Genomic DNA, 15,874 nt, shown 5'->3' on the forward strand with positions numbered 1-15,874 from the left:
AGCGCGAGTTTGTGTAATCCGTTTTTCGGTTTGTATTTGCGTCTTTGAGTGCGTTTTTGCCTGGGACAGTAAGGTCGTATCGAGGTGAAATTTGTATGACGTACTGAGGTCGGTGGTCTCTTGGCGGTGTCAAAGTTTTAAGATTTGAAGTGAGGGCATCGAGGAGTTAGGGACGTTTATGCAGCGTATTTTGAGACGATGAGAAGAGACGCGCCGCGCCGCCTGGCCCAGTAAGTGTAGTTTGCTTTGATATAGGACCGTTTGGCGACGTAAAAAAATACTAGTTTCCACAGTGGAATGAAAGGAGAGTAACGGAAAGTGTTTAATTTGCAAGTACATCAGACGAAAAAGTAGCTTTAGCGCGAGTTTGTGTAATCCGTTTTTCGGTTTGTATTTGCGTCTTTGAGTGCGTTTTTGCCTGGGACAGTAAGGTCGTATCGAGGTGAAATTTGTATGACGTACTGAGGTCGGTGGTCTCTTGGCGGTGTCAAAGTTTTAAGATTTGAAGTGAGGGCATCGAGGAGTTAGGGACGTTTATGCAGCGTATTTTGAGACGATGAGAAGAGACGCGCCGCGCCGCCTGGCCCAGTAAGTGTAGTTTGCTTTGATATAGGACCGTTTGGCGACGTAAAAAAATACTAGTTTCCACAGTGGAATGAAAGGAGAGTAACGGAAAGTGTTTAATTTGCAAGTACATCAGACGAAAAAGTAGCTTTAGCGCGAGTTTGTGTAATCCGTTTTTCGGTTTGTATTTGCGTCTTTGAGTGCGTTTTTGCCTGGGACAGTAAGGTCGTATCGAGGTGAAATTTGTATGACGTACTGAGGTCGGTGGTCTCTTGGCGGTGTCAAAGTTTTAAGATTTGAAGTGAGGGCATCGAGGAGTTAGGGACGTTTATGCAGCGTATTTTGAGACGATGAGAAGAGACGCGCCGCGCCGCCTGGCCCAGTAAGTGTAGTTTGCTTTGATATAGGACCGTTTGGCGACGTAAAAAAATACTAGTTTCCACAGTGGAATGAAAGGAGAGTAACGGAAAGTGTTTAATTTGCAAGTACATCAGACGAAAAAGTAGCTTTAGCGCGAGTTTGTGTAATCCGTTTTTCGGTTTGTATTTGCGTCTTTGAGTGCGTTTTTGCCTGGGACAGTAAGGTCGTATCGAGGTGAAATTTGTATGACGTACTGAGGTCGGTGGTCTCTTGGCGGTGTCAAAGTTTTAAGATTTGAAGTGAGGGCATCGAGGAGTTAGGGACGTTTATGCAGCGTATTTTGAGACGATGAGAAGAGACGCGCCGCGCCGCCTGGCCCAGTAAGTGTAGTTTGCTTTGATATAGGACCGTTTGGCGACGTAAAAAAATACTAGTTTCCACAGTGGAATGAAAGGAGAGTAACGGAAAGTGTTTAATTTGCAAGTACATCAGACGAAAAAGTAGCTTTAGCGCGAGTTTGTGTAATCCGTTTTTCGGTTTGTATTTGCGTCTTTGAGTGCGTTTTTGCCTGGGACAGTAAGGTCGTATCGAGGTGAAATTTGTATGACGTACTGAGGTCGGTGGTCTCTTGGCGGTGTCAAAGTTTTAAGATTTGAAGTGAGGGCATCGAGGAGTTAGGGACGTTTATGCAGCGTATTTTGAGACGATGAGAAGAGACGCGCCGCGCCGCCTGGCCCAGTAAGTGTAGTTTGCTTTGATATAGGACCGTTTGGCGACGTAAAAAAATACTAGTTTCCACAGTGGAATGAAAGGAGAGTAACGGAAAGTGTTTAATTTGCAAGTACATCAGACGAAAAAGTAGCTTTAGCGCGAGTTTGTGTAATCCGTTTTTCGGTTTGTATTTGCGTCTTTGAGTGCGTTTTTGCCTGGGACAGTAAGGTCGTATCGAGGTGAAATTTGTATGACGTACTGAGGTCGGTGGTCTCTTGGCGGTGTCAAAGTTTTAAGATTTGAAGTGAGGGCATCGAGGAGTTAGGGACGTTTATGCAGCGTATTTTGAGACGATGAGAAGAGACGCGCCGCGCCGCCTGGCCCAGTAAGTGTAGTTTGCTTTGATATAGGACCGTTTGGCGACGTAAAAAAATACTAGTTTCCACAGTGGAATGAAAGGAGAGTAACGGAAAGTGTTTAATTTGCAAGTACATCAGACGAAAAAGTAGCTTTAGCGCGAGTTTGTGTAATCCGTTTTTCGGTTTGTATTTGCGTCTTTGAGTGCGTTTTTGCCTGGGACAGTAAGGTCGTATCGAGGTGAAATTTGTATGACGTACTGAGGTCGGTGGTCTCTTGGCGGTGTCAAAGTTTTAAGATTTGAAGTGAGGGCATCGAGGAGTTAGGGACGTTTATGCAGCGTATTTTGAGACGATGAGAAGAGACGCGCCGCGCCGCCTGGCCCAGTAAGTGTAGTTTGCTTTGATATAGGACCGTTTGGCGACGTAAAAAAATACTAGTTTCCACAGTGGAATGAAAGGAGAGTAACGGAAAGTGTTTAATTTGCAAGTACATCAGACGAAAAAGTAGCTTTAGCGCGAGTTTGTGTAATCCGTTTTTCGGTTTGTATTTGCGTCTTTGAGTGCGTTTTTGCCTGGGACAGTAAGGTCGTATCGAGGTGAAATTTGTATGACGTACTGAGGTCGGTGGTCTCTTGGCGGTGTCAAAGTTTTAAGATTTGAAGTGAGGGCATCGAGGAGTTAGGGACGTTTATGCAGCGTATTTTGAGACGATGAGAAGAGACGCGCCGCGCCGCCTGGCCCAGTAAGTGTAGTTTGCTTTGATATAGGACCGTTTGGCGACGTAAAAAAATACTAGTTTCCACAGTGGAATGAAAGGAGAGTAACGGAAAGTGTTTAATTTGCAAGTACATCAGACGAAAAAGTAGCTTTAGCGCGAGTTTATGTAATGTAGGTGACGTGTCGTTTGATTCGTTGACGCATTAGATATTCCGCGCACGGCTTAGTGTACGCGGACCTCTCGCTGTCACTTGGTCGGAGTGGCCGCCTTATAACTGAACTGGGACCAAGCGGAGCGCAGTGGAGTCGCATTGCAAAGTCGCTTGCAAAGTCGGGCGGCCTGGGGGGGAACAAAATGCATGCTGCCAAGCCGCCATCAGACACCCCAGCCCCCAAGCAGGTGGGCGGCACAGGCGGCAGTGTGCACTTGGTCGCCACCAATTATATTAGGGGCGCTTCACCCCCGCCTGACACGCCGCACTCTTATCGGATTTCCTGTTCTTAATTCTCTCCTGGAAACTTTCTGACTGCTGCCTCACATCACTGATTGTTGTTTAGTTATTTTTATGCACTCCAATTGACTGCGATTTTTGTGTGTGTGTTTGATCTGTAAATTTCTGTTTTGCCTGCTAAGTCGGGAAGCTAGCTCATCCTTGGAATCGCACCACGGCATATCGGCTGCGAGCTGCGAATTCCTACGAATGACGGGCCGCATTTTGTGCCCCTTAACCCCCCCCCCCCACTTCCCCTATCGCAATACTGGACCGCGCTTTCCGGCGCATTCCGTCCTTGGCGTACAATGTGTCGGCTGCCCTGTGTCCCACGCTCTTCACACTTTCCTTTTTTTTTTTATTGTTACAGTCTATAGAAATCCCTCCACGTTTTCGGCAGGCACTTCATCTGTAACACTATGTTATGTGAATGGGCGGCACAAGTTGCAGCGTTGATTTATGCGGCATTAGGCATGTCTAGCAGTACTGGTACGTCTGTTTCGCATCTACTGTATTACGGAGGATATCTTGCCTTCGATTCTCTTCTGACAACTTGTTAATTGGCGCCACACAGCACAGCTTATGGTACTGATTATTGTAATGCTCCAGTTGTCAGGAATTTCGATGCACCTGTTTGATCTGTACATTCCTGTTGTTGTCTTGACAGACAGCATGACTGATATTAGCCGCCACACCGACGAGTGTCTTTTATTCCAGCCACCATGTGGCTCGACTACCATTCTACACTTTGGTTTCCCCACTTTATTATTCAGTAGCGCCTACTGTTGTGGAAGTTCTTCCTTCTTGCCTCACCTCAGACTTAGTGCTTGTTTTCACCTTTTGAGTCTCCAGTTCACTGCCTGTACAGCGTTTTCGTGTGTTCTCAAATGTAGTAAACATACCATCTACACACTATGTATTTATATATTTATATATATTTTTCTCTATCCTCCTCCATTCACTTTACACTTATATTACCTGTTTCTTTCGATCCTTCCTCATTTCTCTCCGTCGTTTCCTCTTTGCCCGATACATCCTCCCTCTTCTCACCATGGCTTCCTTCTCCTCCTCTCATCCTTACCCATATTACTATCCTCTTCAACTCTCTCAAACATACTTTCCTCATACACTCCCTCCCTCCCTCCCTCCCTCCCTTCTTTCTACAAACTGCTTTTTCTCCTCCCCATCTCTTTTTTTCCGCATTACAGCATGCAAAGCAGTCTATTCAAGTTCTGTGGTTAATACACACAACTCCGCTGCAAAAGCATCTGTTACTGAACTTGCAAGAGATAGCTTGCATGGAGGAGTGACTGCTTACGCAAAACTTACTCTGCACATTTGAGATACTGTACATGCAAGAGTTGCAGCACACACTATTCATGTTCTATCAGCGAAAACTGCTAAACGTGAAATCCTTCCTATTCATATCAGTATATCTGTACTTGCAAGTGTTACTGTATGCAGAAAGGTTGCTGCAAATGAAACAGTTACTGAATGTACAATAGGTATGGCACTACAAGGTTAAACACATGGTCTACTACCCTTGCAAGTTGTGCTGTCCTCTCAAGGTGTGCTGTCCTCTTGAGCTGTCCTCTCTAGTTGAGCTATCCTCTCAAGTTGAGCTGTCCTCTCCAGTTGAGCAGTCCTCTCAAGTTGAGCTGTCCTCTCAAGTTGAGCTGTCCTCTCAAGTTGAGCTGTCCTCTCAAGTTGTGCTGTCCTCTCAAGTTGTGCTGTCCTCTCAAGTTGAGCTGTCCTCTCAAGTTGAGCTGTCCTCTCCAGTTGAGCAGTCCTCTCAAGTTGAGCTGTCCTCGCAAGCTCTGCTGTCCTTCCAAGCTGTGCTGTCCACGCAAGCTGTACTGTCCTCGCAAGCTGTGATGTCCTCGCAAGCTGTGCTGTCCTCGCAAGCTGTGCTGTCCTCGCAACCTGTGCTGTCCTCGCAACCTGTGCTGTCCTCGCAAGCTGTGCTGTCCTAGCAAGTTGAGCTGTCCTCTCAAGTAGTGCTGTCCTCTCAAGTTGAGCTGTCCTCTCAAGTTGAGCTGTCCTCTCAAGTTGAGCAGTCCTCTCCAGTTGAGCAGTCCTCTCAAGTTGAGCTGTCCTCTCAAGTTGAGCTGTCCTCTCCAGTTGAGCAGTCCTCTCCAGTTGAGCAGTCCTCTCAAGTTGAGCTGTCCTCGCAAGCTCTGCTGTCCTTCCAAGCTGTGCTGTCCGCGCAAGCTGTACTGTCCTCGCAAGCTGTGCTGTCCTCGCAAGCTGTGTTGTCCTCACAACCTGTGCTGCTTCGTAAGCCGTGCTGTCCTCGCAAGCCATGCAGACCTCGCAAGCGGTGCCGTCCTCGCAAGCCGTGATGTCCTCGCAAGCCATGCTGTCATGCTGTCCTCGCAAGCTGTGCTGTCCTTGCGAGCTTTGCTGTCCTCGCAAGCTGTGCTGTCCTCGCAAGTTGTGCTGTCCTCGCAAGTTGTGCTGTCCTCTCAAGTTGTGCTGTCCTCTCAAGTTGAGCTGTCCTCTCAAATTGAGCTGTCCTCTCAGGTTGAGCTATCCTCTCAAGTAAAGCTGTCTTCTTAAGTTGAGCTGTCCTCTCAAGTTGAGCTGTCCTCTCAAGTAGAGCTGTCCTCGCAAGTTGAGCTGTCCTCTCAAGTTGAGCTGTCCTCTCAAGTAGAGCTGTCCTCACAAGCTGTGCTGTCCTCGCAAGCTGTGCTGTCCTCTCAAGTTGAGCTGTCCTCTCAAGTAAAGATGTCTTCTTAAGTTGAGCTGTCCTCTCTAGATGTGCTGTCCTCTCAAGTTGAGCTGTCCTCTCAAATTGAGCTGTCCTCTCAGGTTGAGCTGTCCTCTCAAGTAAAGCTGCCTTCTTAAGTTGAGCTGTCTTCTCAAGTTGAGCTGTCCTCTCAAGTAGAGCTGTCCTCACAAGCTGTGCTGTCCTCGCAAGTTGAGCTGTCCTCTCAAGTTGAGCTGTCCTCTCAAGTTGAGCTGTCCTCTCTAGATGAGCTGTCCTCTCAAGTTGAGCTGTCCTCTCAAATTGAGCTGTCCTCTCAAGTTGAGCTATCCTCTCAACTTGAGCTGTCCTCTCTACTTGAGCTGTCCTCTCAAGTTGAGCTGTCCTCTCAAGTTGAGCTGACCTCTCAAGTTGAGCTGTCCTCTCAAAATGAGCTCTCTTCTCAAGTTGAGCTGTCCACTCTAGATGAGCTGTCCTCACAAGTTGAGCTGTCCTCTCGAGCTGTCCTCTCAGTTTGAGCTGTCCTCTCAAGTAAAGCTGTCTTCTCAAGTTGAGCTGTCCTCTCAACTTGAGCAGTCCTCTCAAGTTAAGCTGTCCTCGCAAGCTGTGCTGTCCTTGCAAGCTAAACTGTCCTCCCAACCTCTGTTGTCCTCGCAAGCCGTGCTGTCCTCGCTAGCCGTGCTGTCCTCAGAAGCCGTGCTGTCCTCGCAAGCTTTGCTGTCCTCGCAAGCTGTGCTGTCCTCGCAACCTGTGCTGTCCTCGGAAGCTGTGCTGTCCTCGCAAGCTGTGCTGTCCTCGCAAGTTGAGCTGTCCTCTCAAGTAGTGCTGTCCTCTCAAGTTGAGCTGTCCTCTCAAGTTGAGCTGTCCTCTCAAGTTGAGCTGTCCTCTCATGTTGAGCTGTCCTCTCAAGTTGAGCTGTCCTCTCAAGTTGTGCTGTCCTTTCAAGTTGTGCTGTCCTCTCAAGTTGAGCTGTCCTCTCCAGTTGAGCAGTCCTCTCAAGTTGAGCTGTCCTCGCAAGCTCTGCTGTCCTTCCAAGCTGTGCTGTCCGCGCTAGCTGTACTGTCCTCGCAAACTGTGAAGTCCTCGCAAGCTGTGCTGTCCTCGCAAGCTGGGCTGTCCTCACAACCTGTGCTGCTTCGCAAGCCGTGCTGTCCTCGCAAGCCATGCAGACCTCGCAAGCGGTGCCGTCCTCGCAAGCCGTGCTGTCCTCGCAAGCCATGCTGTCCTCGCAAGCTGTGCTGTCCTTGCGAGCTTTGCTGTCCTCGCAAGCTGTGCTGTCCTCGCAAGTTGTGCTGTCCTCGCAAGTTGTGCTGTCCTCTCAAGTTGTGCTGTCCTCTCAAGTTGAGCTGTCCTCTCACATTGAGCTGTCCTCTCAGGTTGAGCTGTCCTCTCAAGTAAAGCTGTCTTCTTAAGTTGAGCTGTCCTCTCAAGTTGAGCTGTCCTCTCAAGTAGAGCTGTCCTCGCAAGTTGAGCTGTCCTCTCAAGTTGAGCTGTCCTCTCAAGTAGAGCTGTCCTCACAAGCTGTGCTGTCCTCGCAAGCTGTGCTGTCCTCTCAAGTTGAGCTGTACTCTCAAGTAAAGATGACTTCTTAAGTTGAGCTGTCCTCTCTAGATGAGCTGTCCTCTCAAGTTGAGCTGTCCTCTCAAATTGAGCTGTCCTCTCAGGTTGAGCTGTCCTCTCAAGTAAAGCTGCCTTCTTAAGTTGAGCTGTCTTCTCAAGTTGAGCTGTCCTCTCAAGTAGAGCTATCCTCACAAGCTGTGCTGTCCTCGCAAGTTGAGCTGTCCTCTCAAGTTGAGCTGTCCTCTCAAGTTGAGCTGTCCTCTCAAGTTGAGCTGTCCTCTCTAGATGAGCTGTCCTCTCAAGTTGAGCTGTCCTCTCAAATTGAGCTGTCCTCTCAAGTTGAGCTGTCCTCTCAAATTGAGCTGTCCTCTCAGGTTGAGCTGTCCTCTCAGGTAAAGCTGTCTTCTTAAGTTGAGCTGTCCTCTCAAGTTGGGCTGTCCTCTCAAGTAGAGCTGTCCTCGCAAGCTGTGCTGTCCTCGCAAGCTGTGCCGTCCTCGCAAGCTGTGCTGTCCTCGCAAGCTGTGCTGTCCTCGCAAGCTGTGCTGTCCTCGCAAGCTGTGCTGTCCTCGCAAGCTGTGCTGTACTCGCAAACTGTGCTGTCCTCGCAAGCTGTGCTATCCTCACAAGCTGTGCTGTCCTCTCAAGTTGAGCTGTCCTCTCAAGTTGAACTTACTCTCAAGTTGAGCTGACCGCTCAAGTTGAGCTGACCTCTCAAGTTGAGCTGTCCTCTCAAGTTGAGCTCTCTTCTCAAGTAGAGCTGTCCACTCTAGATGAGCTGTCCTCACAAGTTGAGCTGTCCTCTCGAGCTGTCCTCTCAGGTTGAGCTGTCCTCTCAAGTAAAGCTGTCTTCTCAAGTTGAGCTGTCCTCTCAACTTGAGCAGTCCTCTCAAGTTAAACTGTCCTCGCAAGCTGTGCTGTCCTTGCAAGCTAAACTGTCCTCCCAACCTCTGTTGTCCTCGCAAGCCGTGCTGTCCTCGCTAGCCGTGCTGTCGTCAGAAGCCATGCTGTCCTCGTAAGCTTTGCTGTCCTCGCAAGCTTTGCTGTTCTCGCAAGCTTTGCTGTCTTCTCAAGGTGTGCTGTCTTCTCAAGTTGTGCAGTCCTCTCAAGTCGAGCTGTCCTCTCATGTTGAGTTGTCCTCTCAAGTTGAGCTGTCCTCACAAGCTGTAATGTCCTCGCAAGCTGTGCTGTCCTCGCAAGCTGTGCTGTCCCTGCAAGCTGTGCTGTCCTCACAAGCAGTGCTGTCCTCACAAGCTGTGCTGTCCTCACAAGCTGTGCTGTCCTCACAAGCCGTGCTGTCCTCGCAAGCTGAGCTGTCCTCCCAACCTCTGCTGTCCTCGCAAGTCGTGCTGTCCTCGCTAGCCGTGCTGTCCTCAGAAGCCGTGCTGTCCTCGCAAGCTGTGCTGTCCTCGCAAACTTTGCTGTCCTAGCAAGCTTTGCTGTCCTCGCAAATTGTGCTGTCTTCTCAAGTTGTGCAGTCCTCTCAAGTTGAGCTGTCCTCTCAAGTTGAGCTGTTCTCTCAAGTTCAGCTGTCTTCTCAAGTTGAGCTTTCCTCTCAAGTTGAGCAGTCCGCTCAAGCTGAGGGGTCCTCGCAACCTGTGCTTTCCTCGCAAGCTGTGCTGTCTTTGCAAGCTGTGCTGTCCTCGCAAGCTGTGCTGTCCTCGCAAGCTGTGCTGTCCTCGCAAGCTGTGCTGTCCTCGCAAGCTGTGCTGTCCTCGCAAACTGTGCTGTCCTCGAAAGCTATGCTGTCCTCGCAAGCTGTGCTGTCCTTGGAAGCTGTGCTGTCCTCGCAACCTGTGCTGTCCTCGCAACCTGTGCTGTCCTCACAAGCCGTTCTCTCCTCGCAAGCTGTGCTGTCCTCGCAAGCTGTGCTGTCCTCGCAAGCTGTGCTGTCCTCGCAAGCTGTGGTGTCCTCGCAAGCTGTGCTGTCCTCGCAAGCTGTGCTGTCGTTTCGAGTTGAGCTGCCCTCTCAAGTTCGGTTCCCCTCTCAAGTTGAGCTGTCCTCTCAAGTTGAGCAGTCCTCTCAAGTTGAGCTGTCCTCTCAAGTTGAGCTGTCCTCTCAAGTTGAGCTGTGACGTTGAGCTGTCCTCTCAAGTTGAGCTGTCCTCTCAAGTTGAGCTGTCCTCTCAAGTTGAGCTGTCCTCTCAAGTTGAGCTGTCCCCTCAAGTTGAGCTGTCTTCTCAAGTTGAGCTGTCCACTCAAGTTGAGCTGTCTGCTCAAGTTGAGCTGTCCTCTCAAGCTGAGCTGTCCTCTCAAGTTGAGCTGTCCTCTCAAGTTGAACTGTCCTCGCAAGCCGTGCTGTCCTCGCAAGCTGTGCTTTCCTCGCAAGCTGAGCCATCCTCGCAAGCTGTGCTGTCCTCGCAAGCCATGCTGTTCTCGCAAGCTGTGCTGTTATCGAAAGCCGTGCTGTCTTTGCAAGCCGTGCTGTCATCGCAAGCCATGCTGTCCTCGCAAGCTTTGCTTTCCTCGCAAGCTTTGCTGTCCTCGGAAGCTGTGCTGTCCTCTCAAGTTGTGCTGTCCTCTCAAGTTGAGCTGTCCTCTCAAGTAGAGCTGTCCTCTCAAGTAGATCTGTCCTTTCAAGATGAGCTGTCCTCTCGAGCTGTCCTCGCAAGTTGAGCTGTCCTCTCAAGTTGAGCTGTCCTCTCAAGTTGAGCTGTCCTCTCAAGTTGAGCTGTCCTCTCTACTTGAGCTGTCCTCTCAAGTTGACCTGTCCTCTCAAGTTGAGCTGACCTCTCAAGTTGAGCTGTCCTCTCAAGTTGAGCTCTCTTCTCAAGTTGAGCTGTCCTCTCTAGATGACCTGTCCTCTCTAGATGAGCTGTCCTCTCAATTTGAGCTGTCCTCTCAAGTTGAGCTGTCCTCAGGTTGAGCTGTCCTCTCAAGTAAAGCTGTCTTCTCAAGTTGAGCTGTCCTCTCAAGTTGAGCAGCTCTCTCAAGTTAAGCTGTTCTCGCAAGGTGTGCTGTCCTTGCAAGCTAAACTGTCCTTCCAGCCTCTGCTGTGCTCGCAAGCCGTGCTGTCCTCGCTAGCCGTGCTGTCCTCAGAAGCCATGCTGTCCTCGCATGCTTTGCTGTCCTCGCAAGCTTTGCTGTTCTCGCAAGCTTTTCTGTCCTCGCAAGTTGTGCTGTCTTCTCAAGTTGGCAGTCCTCTCAAGTTGAACTGTCCTCTCATGTTGAGTTGTCCTCTGAAGTCGAGCTGTCCTCTCAAGTTGAGCTGTCCTCACAAGCTGTAATGTCCTCGCAAGCTGTGCTGTCCTCGCAAGCTGTGCTGTCCCTGCAAGCTGTGCTGTCCTCGCAAGCAGTGCTGTCCTCGCAAGCTGTGCTGTCCTCGCAAGCTGTGCTGTCCACGCAAGCTGAGCTGTCCTCCCAACCTCTGCTGCCCTCGCAAGACGTGCTGTCCTCGCTAGCCATGCTGTCCTCAGATGCCGTGCTGTCCTCGCAAGCTGTGCTGTCCTCGCAAACATTGCTGACATAGCAAGTTTAGCTGTCTTCGCAAATTGTGCTGTCTTCTCAAGTTGTGCAGTCCTCTCAAGTTGAGCTGTCCTCTCAAGTTGAGCTGTTCTCTCAAGTTGAGCTGTCCTCTCAAGTTGAGCTTTCCTCTCAAGTTGAGCAGTCTGCTCAAGTTGAGCTGTCCTCTCAAGTTGAGCTGTCCTCTCAATCTGAGCTGTCCTCGCAAGCTGTGCTGTCCTCGCAAGCTGTGCTGTCCTCGCAAGCTGTGCTGTCCTCGCAAGCTGTGCTGTCCTCGCAAGCTGCGCTGTCCTCGCAAGCTGTGCTGTCCTCACAAGCTGTGCTGTCCTCGCAAGCTTTGCTGTCCTTGGAAGCTGTGCTGTCCTTGCAACCTGTGCTGTCCTCGCAACCTGTGCTGTCCTCGCAAGCCGTTCTCTCCTCGCAAGCTGTGCTGTCCTCGCAAGCTGTGCTGTCCTCGCAAACTGTGCTGTCCTTGCAAAATGTGCTGTCCTCGCAAGCTGTGCTGTCCTCGCAAGCTGTGCTGTCGCCTCAAGTTGAGCTGCCCTCTCAAGTTCAGCTGCCCTCTCAAGTTGAGCTGTCCTCTCAAGTTGAGCTGTCCTCTCAAGTTGGGCTGTCCTCTGAAGTTGAGCTGTCCTCTCAAGTTGAGCTTTCCTCTCAAGTTGAGCAGTCCGCTCAAGTTGAGCTGTCCTCTCAAGTTGAGCTGTCCTCTCAAGCTGAGCTGTCCTCGCAACCTGTGCATTCCTCGCAAGCTGTGCTGTCCTCGCAAGCTGTGCTGTCCTCGCAAGCTGTGCTGTCCTTGCAAGCTGTGCTGTCCTCGCAAGCTGTGCTGTCCTCACAAGCTGTGCTGTCCTTGCAAGCCGTGCTGTCCTCGCATGTCGTGCTGTCCTTGCAAGCTGTGCTGTCCTCGTCAGCTTTGCTGTCCTCGCAAGTTGTGCTTTCCTCTCAAGTAGTGCTTTCCTCTTAAGTAGTGCAGTCCCCTCAAGTTGAGCTGTCTTCTCAAGTTGAGCTGTCCACTCAAGTTGAGCTGTCTGCTCAAGTTGAGCTGTCCTCTCAAGCTGAGCTGTCCTCTCATGTTGAGCTGTCCTCTCAAGTTGAACTGTCCTCGCAAGCTGTGCTGTCCTTGCAAGCTGTGCTGTCCTCGCAAGCTGTGCTGTCCTCGAAAACTGTGCTGCCCTTCGCAAGCTGTGCTTTCCTCGCAAGCTGTGCTGTCCTCGCAAGCTGTGCTTTCCTCGCAAGCTGACCCGTCCTCACAATCTGTGCTGTTCTCGCAAGCCGTGCTGTTCTCGCAAGCTATGCTGTCATCGGAAGCCGTGCTGTCTTCGCAAGCCGTGCTGTCATCGCAATCCGTGCTGTCCTCGCAAGCTTTGCTTTCCTGGCAAGCTTTCCTGTCCTCGGAAGCTGTGCTGTCCTCTCAAGTTGTGCTGTCCTCTCAAGTTGAGCTGTCCTCTCAAGTTGAGCTGTCCTCTCAAGTTGAGCTGTCGTATCAAGATGAGCTGTCCTCTCAAGTTGAGCTGTCCTCTCAAGTTGAGCTGTCCTCTCAAGTTGAGCTGTCCTCTCTCGATGAACAGTCCTCTCTAGATGTGCTGTCCTCACAAGTTGTGCTGTCCTCTCAAGTTGAGCTGTCCTCTCAAGTTGAGCAGTCCTCTCAGGTTGAGCTGTCCTCGCAAGCTGTGCTGTCACCGCAAGCTAAGCTGTCCTCCCAACCTCTGCTGTCCTCGCAAGCCGTGAGGTCCTCGCTAGCCATGCTGTCCTCAGAAGCCGTGCTGTCCTCTCACGCTTTGCTGTCCTCGCAAGCTTTGCTGTTCTCGCAAGCTTTGCTGTCCTCGCAAGTTGTGCTATCTTCTCAAGTCGTACAGTCCGCTCAAGTTGAACGGTCCTCTCAAGTTTAGCTGTTATCTCAAGCTGAGCTGTCCTCGCAACCTCTGCTTTCCTCGCAAGCTCTGTTGCCCTCGCAAGCTGTGCTGTCCTCGCAAGCTGTGCTGTCCTCGCAAGCTGTGCTGTCGTCGCAAGCTGTGCTGTCCTCGCAAGCTGTGCTGTCCTCGCAAGCTGTGCTGTCGTCTCAAGTTGAGCTGCCCTCTCAAGTTCAGCTGCCATCTCAAGTTGAGCTGTCGCCTCAAGTTGAGCTGTCCTCTGAAGTTGAGCTGTCCTCTCAAGTTGAGCTGTCAAGTTGAGCTTTCCTCTCAAGTTGAGCTGTCCTCTCAAGTTGAGCTGTCCTCTAAAATTGAGCTGTCCTCGCAAGCTGTGCTGTCTTCGCAAGCTGTGCTGTCCTCTCAAGCCGTGCTGTCCTCGCAAGCCGTGTGGTCCTCGCAAGCTGTGCTGTCCTTACAAGCCGTGCTGTGCTCGCAAGCCGTGCTATCCTCGCAAGCCGTGCTGTCCTCGCAAGCCGTGCTGTCCTTGCAAGCTGTGCTGTCCTCGCCAGCTTTGCTGTCCTCGCAAGTTGTGCTTTCCTCTCAAGTAGTGCTTTCCTCTTAAGTAGTGCTGTCCCCTCAAGTTGATCTGTCTTCTCAAGTTGAGCTGTCCACTCAAGTTGAGCTGTCTGCTCAAGTTGAGCTGTCCTCTCAAGCTGAGCTGTCCTCTCAAGTTGAGCTGTCCTCTCAAGTTGAGCTGTCCTCTCAAGTTGAGCTGTCCTCTCAAGTTGAGCTGTCCTCTCAAGTTGAGCTGTCCTCACAACTTGAGCTGTCCTCTCAAGTTGAGCTGTCCTCTCAAGTTGAGCTGTCCTCTCAAGTTGAGCTGTCTTCTCAAGTTGAACTGTCCTCTCAAGCTGAGCAGTCCTCGCAACCAGTGCTTTCCTCGCAAGCTGTGCTGTCCTCGCAAGCTGTGCTGTCCTCGCAAGCTGTGCCTTCCTCGCAAGCTGTGCTGTCCTCGCAAGCTGTGCTGTCCTCGCAAACTGTGCTGTCCTCGCAAGCTTTGCAGTCCTCGCAAGCTGTGCTGTCCTTGGAAGCTGTGCTGTCCTCGCAACCTGTGCTGTCCTCGCAACCTGTGCTGTCCTCCCAAGCCGTTCTCTCCTCGCAAGCCGTGCCGTCCTCACAAGCAATGCTGTCCTCGCAAGCCATGCTGTCTTCGCAAGCCGTACTTTCCTTGCAAGCTTTGCTGTCCTTGCAAGCTGTGCTGTCCTCGCAAGCTGTGCAGTCTTCGCAAGCTGTGCTGTCCTCGCAAGCTGTGCTGTCGTCTCAAGTTGACCTGCCCTCTCAAGTTCAGCTGTCCTCACAAGCCGTGCTGTCCTCGCAAGCTGTGCTGTCCTCGCAAGCTGTGCTGTCCTCAAGAGCTGTGCTGTCCTCGCAAGCTGTGCTGTCCTCTCAAGTTGAGCTGTCTTCTCAAGTTGAGCAGTCCTCTCAACCGGAGCTATCCTCTGAAGTTGAGCTGTCCTCTCAAGTTGAGGTGTCCTCTCAAGTTGTGCTGTCCTCGAAAGTTGAGCTGTCCTCTCAAGTTCAGCTGTCCTCGCAAGCCGTGCTGTCCTCGCAAGCTGTGCTGTCCTCGCAAGCTGTGCTGTCCTTGAAAGCTGTGCTGTCCTCACAAGCTGTGCTTTCCTCGCAAGTTGTGCTGTGCTCGCAAGCTGTGCTGTCCTTGCAAGCTGTCCTGTCCTGGCAAGCTGTGCTGTTCTCGCAAACTGTGCTGTCCTCGCAAGCTGTGCTGTTCTCGGAAGCTTTGCTGTCCTCGCAATCTGTGCTGTCCTTGCAACCTGTGCTGTCCTCGCAAGCCGTTCTCTCCTCACTAGCCGTGCTGTCCTTGCAAGCCATTCTGTCCTCGCAAGGCGTGCTGTCCTTGCAAGCCGTGCTGTCCTCGCAAGCCATGCTGTCCTTGTAAGCTTTGCTGTGCTCTCCTTGCATGCTGTGTTGTCCTCGCAAGCTGTGCTGTCGTCGCTAGCTCTGCTGTCGTCTCAAGTTGAGCTGCCCTCTTAAGTTCAGCTGCCCTCCCAAGTTGCGCTGTCCTCTCAAGTTGAGTTGTCCTTTCAAGTTGATCTGTCCTCTCAAGTTGAGCAGTCCTCTCATGTTGAGCTGTCAAGTTAAACTGTCCTCTCAAGTTGAGCTGTCCTCTCAAGTTGAGCTGTCCTCGCAAGCTCTGCCGTCCTCGAAAGCTGTGCTGTCCGCGCAAGCTGTGCTCTCCTCGCAAGCCTTGCTGTCCTCGCAAGCCGTGCTGTCCTCGCAAGCTGTGCTGTCCTCGCAAGCCGTGCTATCCTCGCAATCTGTGGTGTCCTCGCAAGCCGTGCTCTCCTCGCAAGCCGTGCTGTCCTCACAAGCCGTGCTGTCCTCGCAAGCCATGCTGTCCTCGCAAGCCGTGCTGTCCTCGCAAGCCGGCTGTCCTCGCAAGCCATGCTGTCCGCGCAAGCCAAGCTGTCCTCGCAAGTCGTGCTGTCCTCGCAAGCCGTGCTGTCCTCGCAAGCTTTGCTGTCATCGCAAGCTGTGCTGTCCTTGCATGCTGTGTTGTCCTCGCAAGCTGTGCTGTCCTCGCTAGCTCTGCTGTCGTCTCAAGTTGAGCTGCCCTCGTAAGTTCAGCTGACCTCTCAAGTTGAGCTGTCCTCTCGTTGAATTGTCCTCTCAAGTTGATCTGTCCTCTCAAGTTGAGCTCTCCTCTCAAGTTCAGCTGTCAAGTTGAGCTGTCCTCTCAAGTTGAGCTGTCCTCTCAAGTTGAGGTGTCCTCTCAAGTAAGGCTGTCCTCTCAAGTTCAGCTGTCCTTCAAGTTGAGCTGTCCTCTCAACTTGAGCTGTCCTCTCTACATGAGCTGTCCTCTCAAGTTGAGCTGTCCTCTCAAGTTGAGCTGTCCTCTCAAGTAGAGCTGTCCTTTCAAGTTGAGCTGTCTTCGCAAGCCGTGCTGTCCTCGCAAGCTGTGCTGTCCTCGCAAGCTGTGCTGTAATTGAAAGCTGTGCTGTCCTCGCAAACTGTGCTGTCCTCGGATGCCGTGCTGTCCTCAAAAGCCGTGCTGTCCTCGCAAGACGTGCCATCCTCGCA

General features: G+C 51.5%; 2 protein-coding genes across 2 annotated transcripts; both read right to left on the reverse strand.

The window, feature by feature from the left end:
* Window positions 1-5,564: 5,564 nt before the first annotated feature.
* On the reverse strand, window positions 5,565-8,472 carry LOC124582920. The gene is made up of 5 exons (XM_047131321.1): window positions 8,415-8,472; window positions 8,178-8,298; window positions 7,268-8,124; window positions 6,550-7,178; window positions 5,565-6,500 (listed from the first exon to the last, which is right to left on the reverse strand). The coding sequence occupies exons 1-5, from the start codon at window positions 8,470-8,472 to the stop codon at window positions 5,565-5,567; spliced, it is 2,601 nt and encodes an 866-aa protein (XP_046987277.1).
* Window positions 8,473-10,501: 2,029 nt separating this feature from the next.
* On the reverse strand, window positions 10,502-14,917 carry LOC124582922. The gene is made up of 5 exons (XM_047131322.1): window positions 14,851-14,917; window positions 13,255-14,756; window positions 12,704-13,172; window positions 12,256-12,601; window positions 10,502-12,164 (listed from the first exon to the last, which is right to left on the reverse strand). Exons 1-5 carry the CDS (start codon window positions 14,915-14,917, stop codon window positions 10,502-10,504), a joined length of 4,047 nt encoding a protein of 1,348 aa, XP_046987278.1.
* Between the last annotated feature and the right edge of the window lie 957 nt (window positions 14,918-15,874).

This window comes from Schistocerca americana, unplaced genomic scaffold, assembly GCF_021461395.2.
Source record: "Schistocerca americana isolate TAMUIC-IGC-003095 unplaced genomic scaffold, iqSchAmer2.1 HiC_scaffold_424, whole genome shotgun sequence".
Lineage (NCBI taxonomy): Eukaryota > Metazoa > Arthropoda > Insecta > Orthoptera > Acrididae > Schistocerca > Schistocerca americana.

Bases quoted from the DNA above. Each gene is read 5' to 3' on its own strand.
- LOC124582920 (XM_047131321.1), bottom strand. From the start codon at position 8,472: ATGGCTTCTGACGACAGCACGGCTAGCGAGGACAGCACGGCTTGCGAG. The intron at 8,125-8,177 runs GTCAGCTCAACT...TCAACTTGAGAG, and splicing joins AGGACAGCTCAACTTGAGAG to GACAGCTCAACTTGAGAGGA. The intron at 7,179-7,267 runs GTGAGAGGACAG...AGGACAGCACAG, and splicing joins ACCTGAGAGGACAGCTCAAT to CTTGCGAGGACAGCAAAGCT.
- LOC124582922 (XM_047131322.1), bottom strand. From the start codon at position 14,917: ATGAGAGGACTGCTCAACTTGAGAGGACAGATCAACTTGAAAGGACAA. The intron at 13,173-13,254 runs GTAAGGACAGCA...TTGCGAAGACAG, and splicing joins TTGCGAGCACAGCACGGCTT to CACAGCTTGCGAGGACAGCT. The intron at 12,165-12,255 runs GCTTGCGAAGAC...AGGACGGGTCAG, and splicing joins CGGATTGCGATGACAGCACG to CTTGCGAGGAAAGCACAGCT.